At 37.0% G+C, this 19,971-nt stretch overlaps 5 protein-coding genes across 6 annotated transcripts in view; 2 read left to right on the plus strand and 3 right to left on the minus strand.

Moving 5' to 3' along the window:
• The window catches only part of LOC106085393 (14-3-3 protein zeta), a 67,448-nt gene extending 58,239 nt beyond the window's left edge, over nt 1–9,209 (minus strand). The window contains exon 1 of the mRNA XM_059370525.1: nt 9,107–9,209. The gene's annotated coding sequence lies outside the window, so the exon portion shown is untranslated. The remainder of the gene's footprint in view (nt 1–9,106) is intronic.
• Nucleotides 9,210–11,272: 2,063 nt separating this feature from the next.
• On the minus strand, nt 11,273–11,931 carry LOC106085391 (chromatin accessibility complex 16kD protein). Its single transcript, XM_013249614.2, has 2 exons — nt 11,699–11,931; nt 11,273–11,632 (listed from the first exon to the last, which is right to left on the minus strand). The coding sequence occupies exons 1-2, from the start codon at nt 11,801–11,803 to the stop codon at nt 11,420–11,422; spliced, it is 318 nt and encodes a 105-aa protein (XP_013105068.1). The 5' UTR covers nt 11,804–11,931; the 3' UTR covers nt 11,273–11,419.
• A 1,616-nt stretch (nt 11,932–13,547) lies between these two features.
• On the plus strand, nt 13,548–14,652 carry LOC106085383 (RNA-binding protein 48). Its single transcript, XM_013249603.2, has 2 exons — nt 13,548–14,088; nt 14,154–14,652. Exons 1-2 carry the CDS (start codon nt 14,002–14,004, stop codon nt 14,556–14,558), a joined length of 492 nt encoding a protein of 163 aa, XP_013105057.1. The 5' UTR covers nt 13,548–14,001; the 3' UTR covers nt 14,559–14,652.
• Nucleotides 14,641–16,160, minus strand: LOC106085382 (presenilins-associated rhomboid-like protein, mitochondrial). Of its 2 annotated transcripts, XM_013249601.2 has the most exons (5): nt 16,031–16,160; nt 15,770–15,950; nt 15,427–15,715; nt 14,941–15,361; nt 14,641–14,832 (listed from the first exon to the last, which is right to left on the minus strand). In XM_013249601.2, the coding sequence occupies exons 1-5, from the start codon at nt 16,075–16,077 to the stop codon at nt 14,748–14,750; spliced, it is 1,023 nt and encodes a 340-aa protein (XP_013105055.1). In that variant the 5' UTR covers nt 16,078–16,160; the 3' UTR covers nt 14,641–14,747. The 2 variants fall into 2 exon arrangements, with proteins under 2 accessions (XP_013105055.1, XP_013105056.1); XM_013249602.2 differs by lacking the exon at nt 16,031–16,160 and having other exon boundaries at nt 15,427–15,710; nt 15,770–15,894.
• A 1,497-nt stretch (nt 16,161–17,657) lies between these two features.
• On the plus strand, nt 17,658–19,933 carry LOC106085380 (ribonucleoside-diphosphate reductase subunit M2). Its single transcript, XM_013249599.2, has 4 exons — nt 17,658–17,853; nt 17,919–18,173; nt 18,461–19,189; nt 19,254–19,933. Exons 1-4 carry the CDS (start codon nt 17,800–17,802, stop codon nt 19,404–19,406), a joined length of 1,191 nt encoding a protein of 396 aa, XP_013105053.1. The 5' UTR covers nt 17,658–17,799; the 3' UTR covers nt 19,407–19,933.
• Nucleotides 19,934–19,971: the final 38 nt, after the last annotated feature.

A 19,971-nucleotide genomic window follows, 5' to 3' on the forward strand; every position in this document is an offset into this window, starting at 1 on the left:
GATTAAAATTACCATAAACATTTTTTAATAAAAAGTGATCCCTCAAATTCTGATAAGAATTTTTTAGTAAACATGTCTACGTGCGCTTGCATAATTACACTGAAAAATAATCCATTGCTTAATTTAATGGAAATCAAGTGAAAACGCATTAAAGGCCAAAGCAGAATAAGCGCGTTGACATTTGTTTTTGTGTGTCGCATTGCAAAAATACAACCCTGCACATAAAAAAAAAGTTAAAAAATTTCAACTTTGTTGTTGTGCTGCCACGAGTTGATTTTTTGACATTTGTTTCCAAAGTTGCGTTTTTCAACGAGACGCATTTCAACGCGCTCATTCTGTTTAGGCCTTAGGCCAGGGACGAACTTTGACCCAACAACATGGATATATTTGTTATTCTATTTGCGATTTCTTACAGGATATTTGTCCGGCTATAGACCATAAGTTAAACAAGTTATAGTCCGATTCGGCCCATAAACGAATTGTATTCTGAACATTGTAGAAGTCATTGTGTAATAATTCAGTCCATTCGGAAAAGAAATGCGCCTTGTAGGGGCTCAAGAAGCAAAATTGGGAGATCGGTTTACATGGGAGCTGTATGAAGCTATTGATCGACTCAGACCATGTTGGACACGTATGTTGAAGGTCATGGGAGAAGCCGCTGTACAAAATTTCTGCCAAATCGGATGTGAATTGCACCCACTAGAGGCTAAAGAAGTCAAGAGCCCAGATCGGTTTATATGGCAGCTATATCAGGGTATTAACCGACTTCAACCATACTTTGCACAGTTGTTGTACGAGATACTAAAACACCACCAAACACCAATTTCAGCCAAATCGGATAAGAATTGCGCTCTCTAGTGGCTCAAGAAGTCAAGAAGCTATATCGATCTATATGGCAGCTTTATCTGGTTATTGACCGATTTGAACCATATTTGGCACAGTTATTGGAGGTCAAAACAAAACACTTTTTCCAAAAATTTCAGCCAAATTGTATAAGAATTGCGCGCTTTAGAGGCTTAAGAAGTCAAGACCCCAGATCGGTTTCTATGACAGCTTTATCAGGTTATTGACTGATTTGAACCATACTTAGCATAGTTGTTGGAAGTGATAACAAAACACCTCATGCAAAATTTCAGCTAAATCGGATAAAAATTGCGCACTATAGACGCTGAAGAAGTCAAGACCCCCGATCGGTTTATATGACAGCTATATCACTATAGAGGCTGAAGAAGTCAAGACCCCAGATCGGTTTCTATGGCAGCTATATCAGATTATGGACCGATTTAAACCACAAATAACAAAGTTGTTGAAAATCATAACAAAACACTTCATGTAAAATTTCAGCTAAATCTGAAAAGAATTGCGCCCTTTAGAGACTCAAGAAGTCAAGATGGGTTTATATGGCAGCTATATCAAAAATGGACCAATATGGCCCATTTCCAATCTCAATCGACCTACACAAATCAGAAGTATTCTTGCAAAATTTCAAGCGGCTAGCTTTATTCCTTCTAAAGTACGCGTGCTTTCGACACACAGACGGGTGGACATGGCTAGATCGATTTAAAATGATATGACGATCAATACTTTATGTATATGTATACTTTATGGGGTCTCAGAGAAATACTTTGTGGAATTACAAACAGAATGACGAAGTTAGTACAAAAATTTGTATAAAAAGTTAGATCGAAAAAAAAAGAATTTGCCAGATTGAGTCGCTGACAGTTAGTCTGCTGTCCCTAATTAGGTACACGCAGCTGTATATGTATCTCCCGATTTTCACTTTTAAGGCCTTTGCTAACTCATTTATCAACCTATCTTCTCAAAATTTTACACAACGATTTCTTCTATGACCCACATAATATGTACGAATTTTGGTCGAAATTCTTCTCTCCAAAGAGGTGTCGCACTGCAGCACGCCGTACGGACTCGGCTATAAAAAGTAGGTCCCCTTATGATTGAGCTTAAAATTGAATAGGACTGCACTCATTGATATGTGATAAGTTTGCCCCTGTTCCTTAGTGGAATGTTCATGGGCAAAATTTGCAATTTGGTCGAAATTCTACATTTCAAATTTAAGCAAATTTCAGTTTCGACGACTTAAGCTGCATACCCCCAATGTGGTGTAGGGTATTAAAAAGTAGGCTTGACACAACATTAGCCCGTTCTTAAGAGTCATTCTTGTTTTTAAAAGAGTCATTCTTCAGTTAAATGACTTGTTGGTTGTCAATTCAAAGAATGCTGTAGGGCCAGGCCAACCCATCCTAAAGGGTGATTTTTTTGAGGTTAGGATTTTCATGCATTAGTATTTGACAGATCACGTGGGATTTCAGACATGGTGTCAAAGAGAAAGATGCTCAGTATGCTTTGACATTTCATCATGAATAGACTTACTAACGAGCAACGCTTGCAAATCATTGAATTTTATTACCAAAATCAGTGTTCGGTTCGAAATGTGTTCATTCACCGTAACGTTGCGTCCAACAGCATCTTTGAAAAAATACGGTCCAATGATTCCACCAGCGTACAAACCACACCAAACAGTGCATTTTTCGGGATGCATGGGCAGTTCTTGAACGGCTTCTGGTTGCTCTTCACTCCAAATGCGGCAATTTTGCTTATTTACGTAGCCATTCAACCAGAAATGAGCCTCATCGCTGAACGGTGAATGAACACATTTCGAAACGAACACTGATTTTGGTAATAAAATTCAATGATTTGCAAGCGTTGCTCGTTAGTAAGTCTATTCATGATGAAATGTCAAAGCATACTGAGCATCTTTCTCTTTGACACCATGTCTGAAATCCCACGTGATCTGTCAAATACTAATGCATGAAAATCCTAACCTCAAAAAAATCACCCTTTAGTTACTGCTTTTAGATATGCAACAACCTTCGTTGAAGATTTGTAATTATATACGCAAACGAAAGCAAACTTTGTTGCATTGTGTTTTCTTATGCTCCTGCGTTCTGCATTCCAAAAGAATTTCTTTGGAAAAAAAAACAAACAAATCGTTTAATAAATATAGGTGAGGTATTACTTTAAACCATGTATCACACTCGATAAAAAAATCAAAAAAATTTTGTGCTTTAATACATTTAAGGCTTTTTTGTATACCCAGTAATTATTATTTTATACAAGTTTAATTTGAGTTATAATTTTTAAAATGTTTTTTTCTTCAACAAAATTTGTATGTATGTGTGTACGTATTTGTGGTCTTTTCAAGTTTTGCTTTAGACTTCCTACGAATACACTCAGGCCATTTCAAAATATATTTGCGATAAGAATTTTTTCCGACCACATGTGCACAATGTGTGTACCTGAGAACTTTTAAAAAATATGGGTAGGGTTTAAATCTAATCAAAGTTTGATAAGCATACCCTAGTTTTATTACTTCCCCATAATGATTAGTAAGTATAAAAGAATTCTTTTCAGTGGCAAATTCAAACTATTTGCACAAGGCGAATAAGTTTTTGCGGAATATGAAAATCCATGGCCAGTTATTTGTAGGGAACTAAAAGCTGGTTTAGAAAACGATCCCAATAGTTGATAAGGCTCATCTGTTCCGATTAATCGTATCTATATATTGGGTTGCCCAAAAAGTAATTGCGGATTTCTCATATAGTAGTCGTTGACAAATTTTTTCACAGCCTGTGACTCTGTAATTGCATTCTTTCTTCTGTCAGTTATCAGCTGTTACTTTTAGCTTGCTTTAGAAAAATAGTGTAAAAAAAGTATATTTGATTAAAGTTCATTCTAAGTTTTATTAAAAATGAATTTACTTTCATTTAAAAAATCCGCAATTACTTTTTGGTCAACCCAATAGTTCAGCAGTTGTTGTTTTAAAATACTTTTATCTATACAATCCATTCTGGGCAACATAATGGTAATCTTTGCGTTGCGCAACCGTTAGGATGTTCGGGGTTAAAATTCCCGCGAGTACCTCAGAATAACATTTTCAGGTGGCAAGCAAGCAAAACTTCTTTACGAAGGGGTTTTCCTATGGGACAAGCCATTCGGACTCGGCATAAACAGGGAAGTATTTTATCATTGAGCTAAAACTTTATTGTGCTGCACTTTTTGATATGAGAGAAGGTTTATAGACTTTTTTTTTGTCACGTAACCAACACGCAGTGGATGTCCCCTAAATATGCATTGCATTGGCAATTGGGAAAGTTAAGGGTTGTAGGGGGGAAAGAGGGAGTAGTGTTTATTCATATTCGTCTTAAATTTCTCAACGTCAATGTCGGTGGGAAAGACATTAGCCTGAAGTCGATACCACATACGGATGGTTCGGACGAAAAATGAATTTTCTCGGTAATGCATGTTTTGGTCGACTGGCCAATCAATTACAAACGGCTGTGAGTTCCTGGCAAGTCTTGTATTCCTGGTGAACATCATAACGTCAGGGATAAGAAGACGAATATCCCTGGAACACACGCCATGAAAATAACAATAGAATACAATACAACGCTACCCACATTCCGACGATGTTCAAGGGAAGCAATAGAGTTGGATACTCTACTGTTCCCAATCAACACCATCGCTTTCCTTTAAACCCGGTCAAGTAGCTCCCAGGATGATTTTGGAGCTCCTGCCCATATATTAGAGTTATATTCCATCCTCCGCCTAATGTAGGTAGTATAGATATTGAGAAGATCCGAAGGGGTGAAATATTTCTTGCACCGCTTAAGAAAGCCAAAACGCTTGAATGCTTCTTTCGACACTTCGAATACGTGTTTTGACCAACGGACATCACATTGTATCTTCATGCCCAGAACATCAAAAGCATCTGACTGCTCAATACCTATACCTTCGATAGATATCGACAGTGAATCAGTGGGTCAGTGAATCGCTTGTGAGACAAGAAACAGCCCAGCGTCTTCTGTGCGTTAAAGACCACTCTGTTCATTCTACCCCTCTCGGAAATGGCCAACAAATCCTGGGAGAGCGTCTCATTCAGAATGCGCCTTTTGTCCACAATTTCTTGAGGACTGGACCTATGGTCGAATGAATATGAATGACACAGAATACTGTCATCGGCAAAGGAGTAGACTGGATTCGAAGTCTGACCCAATAGATTGTCAATGAAAATAAGAAAAAGGGAAGGGGAAAGGACAAAGCCTTGTGGCACACCTGCGGTCAATGTACAGTCATCGCATGAGAACCCATCTACAACAACTCGTATACTGCGATCTCTGAGAAAGCTCGAACAAAGTTATTACAGATTCCCAAAGCGACAAGCTTTGATAAAAATGTACCGTGCTAGTCCCTATCAAATGCCTTTGAGATATCCAGAGCCATGACTTTGCTCTCACCAAACTGGTGGATAGAGCGACTCCATCGTTCCGACACAAATTCCATTACGTCTCCCGTAGAGCGATTTCTGCGTAATCCTTACTGTTTATCGCTAAGAAGGCCTTTGGACTCTGACAAGATAATGGTTAACCATACTCTACATAACCTTCAGGAGCGCGGAGTACGTCGCAATTGGCCGGTAATTCGCAGGGTTGTTCGCCCCAGCTTTTTTGAGAATGGGCTAAACGTTCGCAACCTTCCAACGCACGGTAAGCAAGGTTTAAAAGATTGCGCAGAGGACGATCAAACGTCGAAGAACACTTACAAAGCACAAGTGTTGATACACTGTCTGGGCCCGGACCCTTTTTACTCCACGTTTTCGAAAGAATATCTGAGGCATCGAACTAGGTACACTACCAATCACGGTGACTGGTTGATTGCTAAACGGCAAGGAAGACTTTCCTGCAAACATTTCGGCCAGTAGTTAAGCCTTATCAAACGGGTCAGTGAATACCTGGTCATACTCAACAAGAGTTGGGATTTCCGATGGGCTGCCCTTTATTGTTTTTATGAATGACCAAAAGCTCCTGCTTCCCTTGGGAGAAGCAATAACTTTTGTACGAAGATGCTGTTCGAAAAGAAACTTTTCGTTTCTAAGTACTCTGGCACACGAAGTTATTGCCTGTTTGCGCAGCATTTCGTTATTGGCTTTTTTGTTCAGACGCCAAGACCTAAATGCATCCTCTTTTGAGCTGACGGTATCTCTGCATGCCCGATTAGACCAAATTTTATCCTTTGATTTAACCGATAAATTCTTAGTCAGAATGAACGATCTCATTCCTATTAATATTACTTCCTGCACAATCTCAGCAGCAGCATTGACGTCACCGTTTAGAAAAAATTCCAATTAAAATGCTGGCAAAATTCGTTGAGCTTAGCCCTTTCGTATAAAATTGACCGCTTCGGGGCTGGGGAAGAGGTGAAGCAAAGAGCAGAATACGAAAATGACGCTGAAATGGTGCAATGATCGGAATTACCAGGAGGAGCAAGGAAATTAACTTCATATTTCTCAGTGTGCAAAATTAGGAATAGGGCAAGAGTGTTATGTTGGTGCCCTTCAGCATCTCGACTCGGTCTATACATTAACTCGACTACAATAAAAAAAAAGTGTTTAATATTGAAAATGAGCGATTTTTGTACGGTTACTGGTCAAAATCAGCTGATTTCCCAAATGGCAAAAAAGTTGCTTAAGTGAGTCAATTCACTAATTCTGGTGCCACATATTTAGTGAATAAAAAAAATTGGCCCTGAACATTCATTAAGGATAGCAATGATACTTCTCTCTGCAGCCAATAATGACAATTGACAGATTGAACTAAAACGTTGGATTAAGGCTCTATTACACGGCACCTACAAAGTTGTACATGTTGTGTGATACATGTAATTTTTTTTCGATAGAGCGTGCTCTATTCCTTCTGACAAAAACATAAAGAAATCAGCTGTGTTTGTTGTCAGACGAATGAAAGCAAGCACAAATTAAATTATTTTCAGAAACTTAACATCAGAAACCAGCTTTCTCACAACTTTAACAAATATTACATATCAATCAAATTTTTAGGTTGTCATACGAAAATAACATGAAGGTGTGATAGCAAAACAAACATTTTCAATTGCATGTGAATACAAAAAGTGGCATGTCATAAGACGTGTAATAGCGCCTTTACAAATATTTTGTGTGACCGTAATTGGTTTGTTAATATTCAGCAGTGTTCACTAAAGAAGAACAAGTCACTGGCCCAGCTGATGAAATATTGCAATTTCAGAGTTGTATCCATACACACTCTTATGTCAAATGGTTTATTTTGATTTTAAGTTTTTTTCACATTTTTATGTTTCAATTTATATTTTATGCTTTTGTAAACACACATCTTTTAATTTTTTGGCTGCTGCACGTGACAATGCAAATAAAAACTAGAATGTCAATTTGACATTGCACAGAAGTTTGACAGATGGGTGGGAATTTCATTGTATTATTGGTTTTGTTGTTGTTGGCGAAGTGGCGCTACCTTATATAATTGTACATTGATATTCAAATAAAAGAAGTCGAAGCCCCATATAGTGAAACAGGGATTTCCCCCAGACGAGCTGATATCGCTGGCTCTGTTTAATCTAGACCTTTCCCTATTTCCCCCTCGAGATTAAAATGGACGCACGACTGCTACCACAACATACCGGCAGGGGATAGCTGTGAGCACCACACAGGTTGGAACATTGGGGTCCGATCTGTGTGGTGTTCATTGCTGTCACGAGAAGCTTAGCTGCGAGCTACAGGGCGCGTCCAAAAGTTGCGGATAGTGGAATGCTCCATGCGGAGTACCTGAAACGGCAGTCGCGGACAATCAGCGTTATCGAGCGGAGTCTCAGTGAGAGGCCGGGCGGCATCGTCTCTTGTCCAAATACTGAGTGCCTATCATGCTCGATATGGTCACACGGCGATCGGTCCTTTGGACCGGAACGAGCTTGTTCACACTAGAGCTTGGAACTTTCAGTTCATGGGCATAGCTGAGAGCTTTCGGAAGAGTCCACAATTGGCGCATAGTGAAATCACGCCCATCACTTTCCATTGGCTATTAGACCGGAACGACCTGGTCTACTTATTGGTGCTCAACAAAGATATCTACCTTCGAATGCAAATATGTGACTACAAAAACTCGAAAAGAAGTTTATTTGAAAATTTGTAAAACTCGAATAATAAAAACAATATATGCCGTGATTACTAGACCTTTCACCCTACGACGGGTGGTATTAAAAGTCCAAATAAGATATTTTATGTGCCCGTACCAGTGGCCGCTTGTGACCATTCACTTTCAAAATAAACAGGAAAATCTCTAGTAAGTTTAGCAAAGTTCAACCAACAAATTTACAAAATCCGTCGAAATATGGTGTTTACTTCATAGTAAAATATGAAAAGTTTTTAAGCACATACGATCTATTTTCTACATTTAAAAAATAAAGCAATCGGTTAGTGGTCTTCTATTTCCTAGACATAAAACCTGTAAAAGTCGCATTACCCCCAAAATTATGCATATTCATGTCGTTTTGAATGGTTGAGCGAAATTGAAACAGAAAGTGTATCCGCCCTCCAACAAAAAAAGAACGTGTTGTTCATATGTTTCCTAAGAAATGATTATGAAAAAAAAATAAAAGAGTGCCTTAAGAAACGAACAACATTCAATGACTTTTTATCTCTTTTAATTAACGAGTATCAACAATCACACCGCAACCAACATCCTCGTACAATTATTAGTCTAACCGCGAGGTAAGGGAAAGGAAAATAAAAGAAAATTAGAGATGGCAACACAGACACAGCACACTGTTCCAATAAGAAGCAAAAGTCATCGGCTAAATGTATAGAAAATTACGTCATCGTGTCGTCATATGCAAAATGGAAAGAAATAGCACAAAAATGACAATAGAATGCACATATATCAACTAAAAAAACAAATTAACAACGATATAATTGCCGCTCCCTGCACAGTGTATGTAACATGCATTGGGAAAAAAAATTCTATTCCGAATTCCGGCATCACAATTCTACAATTCTCACACAATTTCAGTCTGAAGAAGCGTTGTTCTTTTTCACAAAATTATCCATCTCTTTCTTGCTGCTTCGCAGAGGGCCGCTCGTGCAACAGAGCAATTTTGCAATTTTCTTTTGTAGAACCATATTTTCATTTTTTTTTTGTTAACCATTTCAAATCATATCCATTATATTTTAATTTCATAAATATTAGAGTTTTTCTACACTCACCCAATTAAGATTTGATTTTTCGTATTTTCTTGCTGTATTGGTAAGTGAATGCAAATAGTCTTGAAACTCTATAAACTCGGCGATTTAGGGATCCCAACTAATCGATTAATCGACTTTTTGTGTAAAAAAGTCGAAGTCGACTTTGACTGACTAAAAACTCGAATAATCGATTATGAGGTCGAATAGAAAGCTGCATAGAGAAAAAAGCTGTACAGAGATGTTTTGATTCGCATGAGTTGCTCCATGACAGAAATATTCAAAAGTTGTTTCATTTGTACAACTCTATAAAAACCAATTTGTGTTCAAGAAGTGTGCGTACATGAGTAGAGATTATGCGAGAAAGAAGATAACCACAAAAAGAGCGCAAACAAGAATTTGACATATTTGCTGTATTTTATTTTATTGGGTTGCCCAAAAAGTGATTGCGGATTTTTTAAAAGAAAGTAAATGCATTTTTAATAAAACTTAGAATGATCTTTAATCAAATATGCTTTTTTACACTTTTTTCTAAAGCAAGCTAAAAGTAACAGCTGATAACTGACAGAAGAAAGAATGCAATTACAGAGTCACAAGCGGTAAAAAAAATTTGTCAACGCCGACTATATGAAAAATCCTCAATTACTTTTTGGGCAACCAAATAGTACCAAGGCGTATTTATCAGGTGGCCGCATCAACCCAGCCGAGAGAATTTGATATACCAACTCATCTTTGAATTCGCCGTACTTAGGGTATATAATGGGACTCGTGTAGCAACCTTATTCACTATTAGGCCACGAAGGATTCAAAAATCGCACAAGAACCTGATAAAATTTACGATAGTACATTGCCAGACATTAAAACGAAGAAGGTTAGGAGGCAACAAGCAGGACAAACGGCCAGACGGTCTGGAGAAGCTTCCTCCAATATGTAATTTAAAGCTATATTAGTCAAGAATGGAGAAAGGACTATTGCAGGCAACTGAGGTGTATTTTGTAGCCCCCTTAAGATTCAAAAAACACACTGATAAAATTTACGTTAGTACAATGCCAGGCATTAAAATGAAGAAGGTTAGGAGGCAACATGTAAGACAAACATGTAACTAAGCTTCTCGTGACAGCAATGAATACCACAGGACCACAATGTTCCAGCGTTTGTGGTGCTCACATCTATCCGGTGTGTTATTGTGTTAGGTTGGAGGCCATCGTGGCGCAGAGGTTAGCCTATGACGCTGAACGCCTAGGTTCGAATTCCAGCGAAACCATCAGAAAAAAATCAGCAGTGGTTATCCCTTCCCAAGGGACTAGATGCACACTAAATTTTGGCTTGAATTCTTAAAAAAGACCGATTTGTTTAAGCTGGACGTAAATCCGCCAACAAATGAACTAATTTTGTCACCAAAATAAAAAAAAACGCGAAGTTGAATAGTTTATATTTAATTAAAATATACAAAAACAACACAAACAAACCCCGCACAGGATAGCTGTGTGCTCCACACATGGTGAAACTTTGAGCTCCGATCTGTGTGGCGTTCTTTGCTGTCACGAGAAGCTTAGTTACATGGCGCATCCACAGGTTGCCGATAGTGCAATGTTCCATATGGAGTGGGTGCGACGACAATCAGCGAGATCGAGCAGAAAGTATCACTGAGTGGTTGGGTGCCACCGGCTCTTGCACAAATACTGAGTGCCTATGATGACAAGGCGAGTTATTGGCGCCTTTCAATAACCAATGGCCACTCTGTTCCCGTGGCGATCGGTCCTTTTGGACCGGAACGAGCTTGCTCAACTACAAGAGCAATACGATTCCATAACTTCTAACGACGCATGTATATCAAAACAAAGCCGATTGGGACGGTTTTAGAGAATACCCCAATCGCTATTTCTGAGAGATGCCATCTCCATCAGATGTACGTATATTGCTGCGATAAAATTCCGAGACTTCATTAACGCAGACGCCGCTAGCCTTATTCCAGCCAGTCGGTTAGCCCTAACGCAGCCCAATTTCACGGCGCAGATAGTAGCTGTACTCGCACTTTTAAATTTTCTCACCATGATTTTTTGTCGTATAATTTGTAGCAAAAATTCCAAACAGCCATTGAATTGCACCAAGTCCGTCAAATGATTGTGTCAGGTTGCTCGGTTTTTTGCTTTCGCATACGATTCCTTTGCAAATATTTAACAAACATAATAACATAGGACAATTATATTTCGTACCTTATAAAGATAAGCATTACATGTTCAATCCAAAAATATTTATATTTCCTTATGCTAAGTATTTGCAATAATATTAAAGTTGATTATAAAAGACAAAAATCAGTTGTTACAGTTATTAGAACTAATCACTTTCTGAAGATGAATCGCTACTCTCCTCACCCTGCTCCAAAAGTGTTTTGAATTTTTTCACCTTGATTTTTTGTGGTATAATTTGTAGCAAAAATTCCAAATTGTCATTGGATTGCACCAAGTCTGCCAAATGATTGTATGCCAGACTGCTAGGCTTTTTTGCATTCGCATACGATTCCTTTGCAAAGTATTTAATGAACATTTCCTGCAAACAATAGTTAGATATTAATAATTGTGCATGGCGATGACTTTATATTTATAATTTTCTTACCGTAGATTTTGTCATTAAAAAAAGAACTTCGTTGTTTATTTGGCCTGTATCCAGTGAACTCTTCATTATGGTACGTATCCTTGTGTGGGGTAACTCAGTTTCCATAGTATGTTGCCTTTTTAATAACTATTGTTCAATTGTTATAGTGTAATTGTTCAATAAGTTGACAACATGTAATGTTGTTTTGGAATTGGCTGATGCTAACAAGCGCGGAAACAAGGCGTATTTAGAAGGTGCCGACTTTTTGCGTAAAAAATCGAAGTCGACTTTTACTGTTTTATAATGGGGACTTTACATAGCACATCATGATTCGTGGTCATTGTAATAGCTTAGTGAAAATAAGGGGGTGCGTGGAATGGCAAGGCGGATTTAATAAGGTGGTCTCACGCGAACAGCTGTTAACCAGCCAGGTTTGGCGGTATTAAGATCACACATTTTTGTTTGCATTTTCTTTCTTGTTATCTTCTTTCTCGCATATTCTCTGTTCATGTACGCACATGTATGTCTTTGTGTGTGTTGGCAAAACGTCGATTAGCTTGATGACAAGATGGCGGATTGCAGGATATTATTTGTGGTTGTTGTACAAATGAGACAACCTTTATTGTTTCTTCATGGCGACATGGCTGAAAAATCAAAGTCATATAATTTTTTTCGATTATTGACGTATATCGATTACCGTTTACACAAATATGTGAAATCATTACTTGACAGATGTTGAAAAACAAATCCTGTCCGAAATAAAATTGTTATAAAAGAAAACAAAAGTATGGAAAATTAAAAAAAATCACATAAAAGAAAAAAATTGATGAACCGTTAATGGCAAAAGCTGTAATCAACACGTACACACAATGAGTACGATCAGGATGTGCCGTATGAACGGACTATAAAAAAAACCGAACAATCGACTTTAAACTAAAAAAAGTTAAAAAAAAACGTCAGGCAGAACATCTGACTTATTCTGGATAGGACCGCAATTCTTAACCGATTTGGCTGAAATTTTGCTCGAGGTATTTTGTTTTGAATTCCATCAACTGTGTCATATTGCTGTCATATAAACCGGTCTTAACATGTGTCCTGTTGAGCCTCTAGAAGGCGCACTTACCAAGATATATTCATATACTATCTGTCAATGTCAGTGATTATTGCAACTCTGATTTTGAGTATGTTTCTTGTTCGCGCCATTTTTCATTGTTTGTGTATGGTATGGTTCTTAACTATTGGGTTGCCCAAAAAGTAATTGCGGATTTTCCATATAGTCGGCGTTGACAAATTTTTTCACAGCTTGTGACTCTGTAATTGCATTCTTTCTTCTGTCAGTTATCAGCTGTTACTTTAAGCTTGCTTTAGAAAAAAGTGTAAAAAAAGTATATTTGATTAAAGTTCATTCTAAGTTTTATTAAAAATGCATTTACTTTCTTTTAAAAAATCCGTAATTACTTTTTGGGCAACCCAATAGAATACACACACAACCAAAACTCGTTGACAAATAGTGCACTTTGCGAGAAAAAATTGTACTCAGCTGTTTACGGTACATTACCTGGTAGTTATGCCATGAGTGCATCCTGTACCAGCCTATGGAACAATTAAGAGAGGTAGTGTCATTAGCACAATTACGAAAGTCTACCCCTTACGAAACTACCTTAAATAGCAAATGCCGTAAATTGAAATGTCGCAGTTTTTTTAGAAATATACTTTATTTTACAACTTATCTTCTTCAAATGTGTTTTATTTTTTTATTTTCATCATTATAACACTGTTTTGTTGCTTATATGTGGAATATCGTATGTGTGGATATTCTATAAATTCGGATCAAATGAAAAATCTTTTAAAGATTTGAGAAAAAATTTAGCTCCCTTGCCCAACATCAACGAATCAACGATACAGCACTGCGGCGATGGTGACGCAAATTTCCACAAGGCAGTCAAATTTCGGGACACTTCCTAATTGACATTCTAATTTTTATTTGCACTATCTTGTGTAGAAGCCACAAGATCAAAAGATTTATGATTATAAACTTGTAAAGTATACAGTAAATTAAAACAATTAAAATGTGAAAAAGGAACCCAAGCATTTGATGTTCTAGTGAGATTTGGATACAAATCTGGATTTGGACATTTCCTTCAGCTGGGCAAGTGACGCATCCTTCTTTAATAAACCCTGATCTCCAACATCGTTATTGAAGTCGATTATTCGATTTTTTTAGCAGCTAAAAGTTGACTTCGACTTTTCAAACTAAAGGCTACTTTTAAATCCCAAGGATTTATTTAAGAATTTAAACTTGTAATATAATAACTCATGGATTCATGGACAATTTATTACATCACAATCGTTTCCAATATTGTACAACGCGATTAAAATATAGACAAGGCAAGGAACTTAAGGCTGTCAAGGTAAGACATCTTAGAAAGGTACAATGCTGTTAGTGTTTACCTGGACTCAATCCTTGTTCCCATAGGTCTACACAGTAGCAAACGAATCAAAACACATTTTAGTATTTGGAGTACCTAAAATTAATCTGCAAAACGAATTAAAACAGAAACTTCGAAAATTTGGAGCTATAAAACATGTTCGTATCGTGACTGCCGATCTACTAAACAAAGGATTCGAAATAGAATCTTTTACTGAAGTTTTTTGGGTTTGTTTTGAAAGAGTTTTCGATGCTCGTAAATGTAAACGCTATATGGATGCCAAATCCTTCTACGGTGGTATACTCCACATTTCCTATGCTGCAGAGTACGAAACAATCGAAGAATTAAGAGAAAAACTGGAATTGAGACGAACAGAAGTGGATTATAGGGTAAGAGCTAATGCAGCGCAATATAAATATATGAAGACTGGTGAAAGCAATGTTGTACAGTAAGAGCTTTCACTTTGCCAGCATATGCGCTACAAGAAATTATTAATAGCTTAATTCTGATGATGCTTATAAATAAAACTTGTACTTTGTTGAACTATAAAAATTATAGAGTTATATTTATTTACATATGTAGTTAATGTACTATTTATGTATGTCGTGTTTTCGGCCAATTATTTTTATAATTAAAATTTTCTATTTAGTCTTCCTCCAATCATGATACATCGTTAACAGTGGAATACGTTTTTGCCAGAGTTCAGCACCATAATATGTCCAAAATCTAAAATTGTAAGAGCAAACAGTTAAAATTGTGAATATGTGCAGTATAGAATTTAATTATTTTTCGATAGACATTTGTCTAGTCTATTTAGCTAAAAAGTTAACTTACAGTCCAAAAATTGCTCCACCCAAATGAGCAGCATGATCAAAAAATTTCCATCCCATTATGCAACCAGCAAAATCAATTCCCATTATGACTTTTATTGCCGTCCCAGCAGAGAAGGTGAACATAGGCAGAAACAATATGCTTAACTGTGTGTCAGGATATTGAGCGCAAACGTATGCCAATATGGCCATTATGGCTCCAGACGCTCCAATGGACAGTCCCGCTTGCACAGTCAATGCTTTGTATAAAATACTGGTAAGACTTGCAACCACTCCTGCTGTCAAATATACAGCCAAAAATTGTTCCTTGCCCAAAGACAAAACGGCCAAATTCGAAAAGCTATGTAAGACGTACATATTTGCGAATAAATGAAAAGCCGAATAATGACTAAATGTCGATAGGAACATAGGCCAACAAACTGCTCCTGCAATCATTTAAAAAAAAACGATATTAAGACACTTAAATGATTGCTATGATTGTAAAACGTACTTGCAGCTGGGTTCGAGCAAAAGTACTTCATCATAGGCATTCTCAATGAAGGAATGCGCCACAAACCGAACACCAAAACATTGGCAGCACATATAGGTACAAATACTTTTTCGCCCGGAGACAATCTTTCCCACAAACGTTTAATATCACGTTTAATGTTCTCCCATGAATCTTCGTCTGGTTTTTTTCGTATCCAACCTAGTTTCGCCTGCCTTGCCTTTTCTAACATCATATTGCGGGTGTTCTCATATTCCATAATGGTAGCGCCAGCAAAAGAACCCAAGCTGAACTAAAAAATAAGTTTTATTTATAAAAAATTACTACTAAGTGTTTGCTTACATACCGCACCCGTAAATATAAGAGCTTTGAAAACATTGCCTGAAGGCACTGGACCACCCGTTTCAACTAAAGGCTGTAGGGCAGGTCTAGATGAATTTTTGCAACGGGCAGTGCTCCGGATTGATCTGAGAAAGCTGCCACAATTTAATGGACTACTCTTGACATGATGCAATAACGTTGAATCCCTGTCAAATAGAGAGTGTGAGTCGTCCATGCAAAAACGAAACTGTTACACTGTTTGATTTTCCTTATTGCAAATGCTTACCTAGTGTGCGCCTGCCAAGCACAAGTGCCTAGGCGTCGTAATAGCATATTTTTGTGTTGAGCTTATAAGACAATATCTAAAAACAATTTTTCGCAATTTATTAATTTCTTCGAATATTGCCAATCAGCTGGCTCACAATATATGTAATAGGTCCTTAACACATGAAGATAAACTGTACAACTTACTCGTTTTGGACTGTATAAGAGTCTGACCTGATTTTTTATTTGCACCATTTCAATAGATATCGATATCATGTTGTTGCTGTTGTAGCAGTATGTTGCACATTGAGGCGGCAGCCCTTGCCAATGAAGTACTCCATCGGGTCAATCCGGCACGTACAACCGGCTGCTATGAATGTGACAGAATTCAGTGAATACAATAATCTGTTATCGATAACTACCCAGTACAATTTTGCACTGAAATTCTATCCAGAACTGTAGATTTGTATCGAAACGATGCATCGTTTCTGGAAAAAGAAATAAAACGGCCCTCATGAAAAGTGTGTGTTATCATCTGTTATTCATGAGTCCCTACGGATATTCAATCCAAATTTGAAAACGAAAATTATCGGCATGACATCGTTTCATCGTATCTCTCCGATTAGGATTCCATCAAAACACTTAAGAAACCGACAATAGCTCTTTTCTTGGTGTCTAAAAGGATACAATGTTTGAGTTTTTCAAGATTTTCTAAATAATTCTCCAAATTTTGCACTTTCCTTCTAATGTAGAACAACCGACTTGAGGTAAAATTACAACATCATTTGGTGAGTTTTCTGTACCTGAACACTAGCTGCTGTCATGAATCTTCATTAAAAGTAAATAAAAATGAAATAAATTTAATAATTGCCATTAACCAATATTTATATTTTTTACTTATCTCCGCATTTTTGATCCATTTTGGCGTTAGCTTTTGTATTTTCATGTAACTGCTGCTTTTCTTAAAACAGCAGACCTTTACAAAAAATCTGTTCAAAGTTGCAAACTTCTACTGACAAAAATGTCCCAGTAGAAATTTGCAGGTTCTCTTTTTCTAACAGTCGAAATTTGCTCCCTCGCGCTCTCTTCTTCTGGCAAATAAAGTACGCGAACGACTTCCAGTAAAAATTTGTGCAAATTTCACAAATTTTTGAGTTCCCGAACACAGCTATTATTACACTGTCTTGTTGCTTATGTGTGGAACTTCGGATCAAAAAGAACATCTCTTAAAGATTTTAGAAAAAAAATCACAGCTGTGTTATCAAGCCTTTGACCAACTAAGAGATTTGTGTGCGTGTGTGTATACGTATGCGTACATGAAATGAAAGAAGATTACAACAAAGAGAATGCAAACAAAAACTTGACATCTTATAACCTTGTTTACACTGCTCTTTAAATCCGGATTTAATGGCTCGATCATCTGTTTTCTTTTTATGAAATCAGCTGAACAGGGCTTTAAAACCGGATTTAATGAGCAGTGTTAACGGGTTTTAATACCGACAAACCTTGCGGGCTGTTAACAGCTGTTCGCGTGAAACCACCTTTTAAATCTGCCTTATTCTTTTTAGGCCACTTTTGGGAAAGGTCTCACAATTAACGAACCAAAACAATGTTGTTGGTTACTCGATTACTAAATAATTGTACAAGCTAACAATAATATAGTCCCGCCAAAAGCGTGTTGGTGCATTTACTTTCCGCCAGATTGTTAAAGCAGACGCATTTTCGTCATTCAGACAGAAAAGGTTGAACAGAAAACACTAGCCTTAATTACTTAAATACAATTTCACCATTATGTCCGTGGCTGGTAAAGAAAATATTGACAACATGGATAAGTTCGCTTTAAAGGTAAGCATTTTTTTTTTCAAATAAATGAAGAAAAACGTGACGTGAACTATACCATTTTTCGGCAGAGTCCGAGGAAAATTCTTGCTGAGAATGTTAATAATGTCCGTAAAATGTCCATTGGCAACGATGAAACTATACCCAATGGCAAGGAGTTAACAAATGGCGTCTCTGAAACTTCCAATACCAGTGCCGGCACCACGTTGGCTAATAAGGCGCCAGTTCCCTTTGATACCACTATAGAGCCTCTATTGAAGGAGAATCCTAAACGTTTTGTCATCTTTCCTATTCAACATCTGGATATTTGGCAAATGTATAAGAAGGTGAGTTGTAAAATTAAAATTTTTGTGTATACTGCTGTATTTCAGGTAATTTTCCGCTAATGTGTGACGTCACAGTCCAACAAAAACGCGGGAACTTCTTTGTGTTTGGGGGGTATTTAGAGCATTTAGTCATGCCCTAAAGTTTCCCTCCATTTTGTTGGCGCTTTTTTTTGCTGATTAGGTAGATTTATTTCGAAATTCTTGCTTTGTGCCATGTCAAATTAGGGTTGTAACATCTGTGTTAATTATGTACTGCGACTTAATTGTTTTTGTTATTGTTTTTTTAGGCTGAGGCATCATTTTGGACTGTTGAGGAAGTGGATCTGTCTAAAGATATGTCTGACTGGGAGAAACTCACAGACAATGAAAGATATTTCATTTCCCATGTGTTGGCTTTCTTTGCTGCCTCCGATGGCATAGTTAATGAGAATCTTGTCGAGAGATTTTCTCAAGAGGTGCAAGTAACTGAAGCCCGCTGCTTCTATGGCTTCCAGATTGCTATGGAGAATGTTCACTCGGAAATGTACAGCATTCTTATTGACACCTATATTAAAGATCGTGACCAACGTGAATATTTATTCAATGCCATTGAAACTATGCCAGCTGTTAAAAGAAAAGCTGATTGGGCTTTGTCATGGATATCATCGGATTCTGCTAATTTTGGTGAACGTGTAATAGCTTTTGCTGCTGTTGAAGGCATATTCTTCAGCGGCAGTTTTGCCTCCATTTTCTGGTTGAAGAAACGTGGCCTAATGCCCGGCTTAACATTCTCCAACGAGCTGATATCGCGTGACGAAGGTTTGCATTGTGATTTTGCTGTATTGATGTTTAAGTATCTGGTGCAGAAGCCCAGCAGAGAACGTATCATTGAGATAATAAGAGAAGCGGTTAAAATCGAACAGGAATTCCTTACAGAAGCATTGCCATGCAATTTGATTGGTATGAATTGTGATTTAATGTCCGAGTATATTGAATTTGTAGCAGATCGTCTGCTAGTCGAATTGGATGTGGGCAAGGTAAGTTGAAAATTTCTAAGACACAGCTACGTTTTTGTTCTTACATTTTCTGTATATGGCACAGATCTACAATACCAAAAATCCTTTCCCCTTCATGGAAATGATTTCCTTGGATGGCAAAACAAACTTCTTTGAGCGAAAGGTGGGCGAATACCAAAAGTGGGGTGTCACAGCTAACCGTTTGGACAACGTATTTACATTAGATGCTGATTTCTAAAATGAATGTGTGACTCCATTCCCTTAAATTTAATATATCTCAATTTTTTAGTGTAATAAGTTCTAATGTTTCATACATAACTGTATTCGTATATTTTTTAACTTTACTAGCTGTTAAGGCACCTATCAATCATACCCCCATATCAAAACGCATAATTAATTCAATTAGCGGATAATTTCATGCTCATTTTTATAGTATTTTTAAGTTTTTATTTTTAATCTGATATTTCATTTGAATTTGACGTTTCCGACTATCGATACTTTACAGCAAAACATTGAGAGAAAACTTACTTAACAAATTGTAAATCCATGTGACTTATTTTCCATTTGATGAATTTATATATCTGTATATTTTGACTAAAAACTTGACTAAAATGTCCTCCCAACAGCACTGTACATAATTCATATTTGAACAATTATACCTATATTTTTTTTTATATAAAGCAATTTATCAGCATTTACTTACTTAGAAAATAACACGTAACAAGTACCTTATTTGTCTTATTATTAAAAAAAAAGAACCCTTAAGATGTGTTGTTTTTATTGTTAAGAATGGAAAGAAGGAA

This window comes from Stomoxys calcitrans, chromosome 5 (genome assembly GCF_963082655.1).
Source record: "Stomoxys calcitrans chromosome 5, idStoCalc2.1, whole genome shotgun sequence".
NCBI lineage: Eukaryota > Metazoa > Arthropoda > Insecta > Diptera > Muscidae > Stomoxys > Stomoxys calcitrans.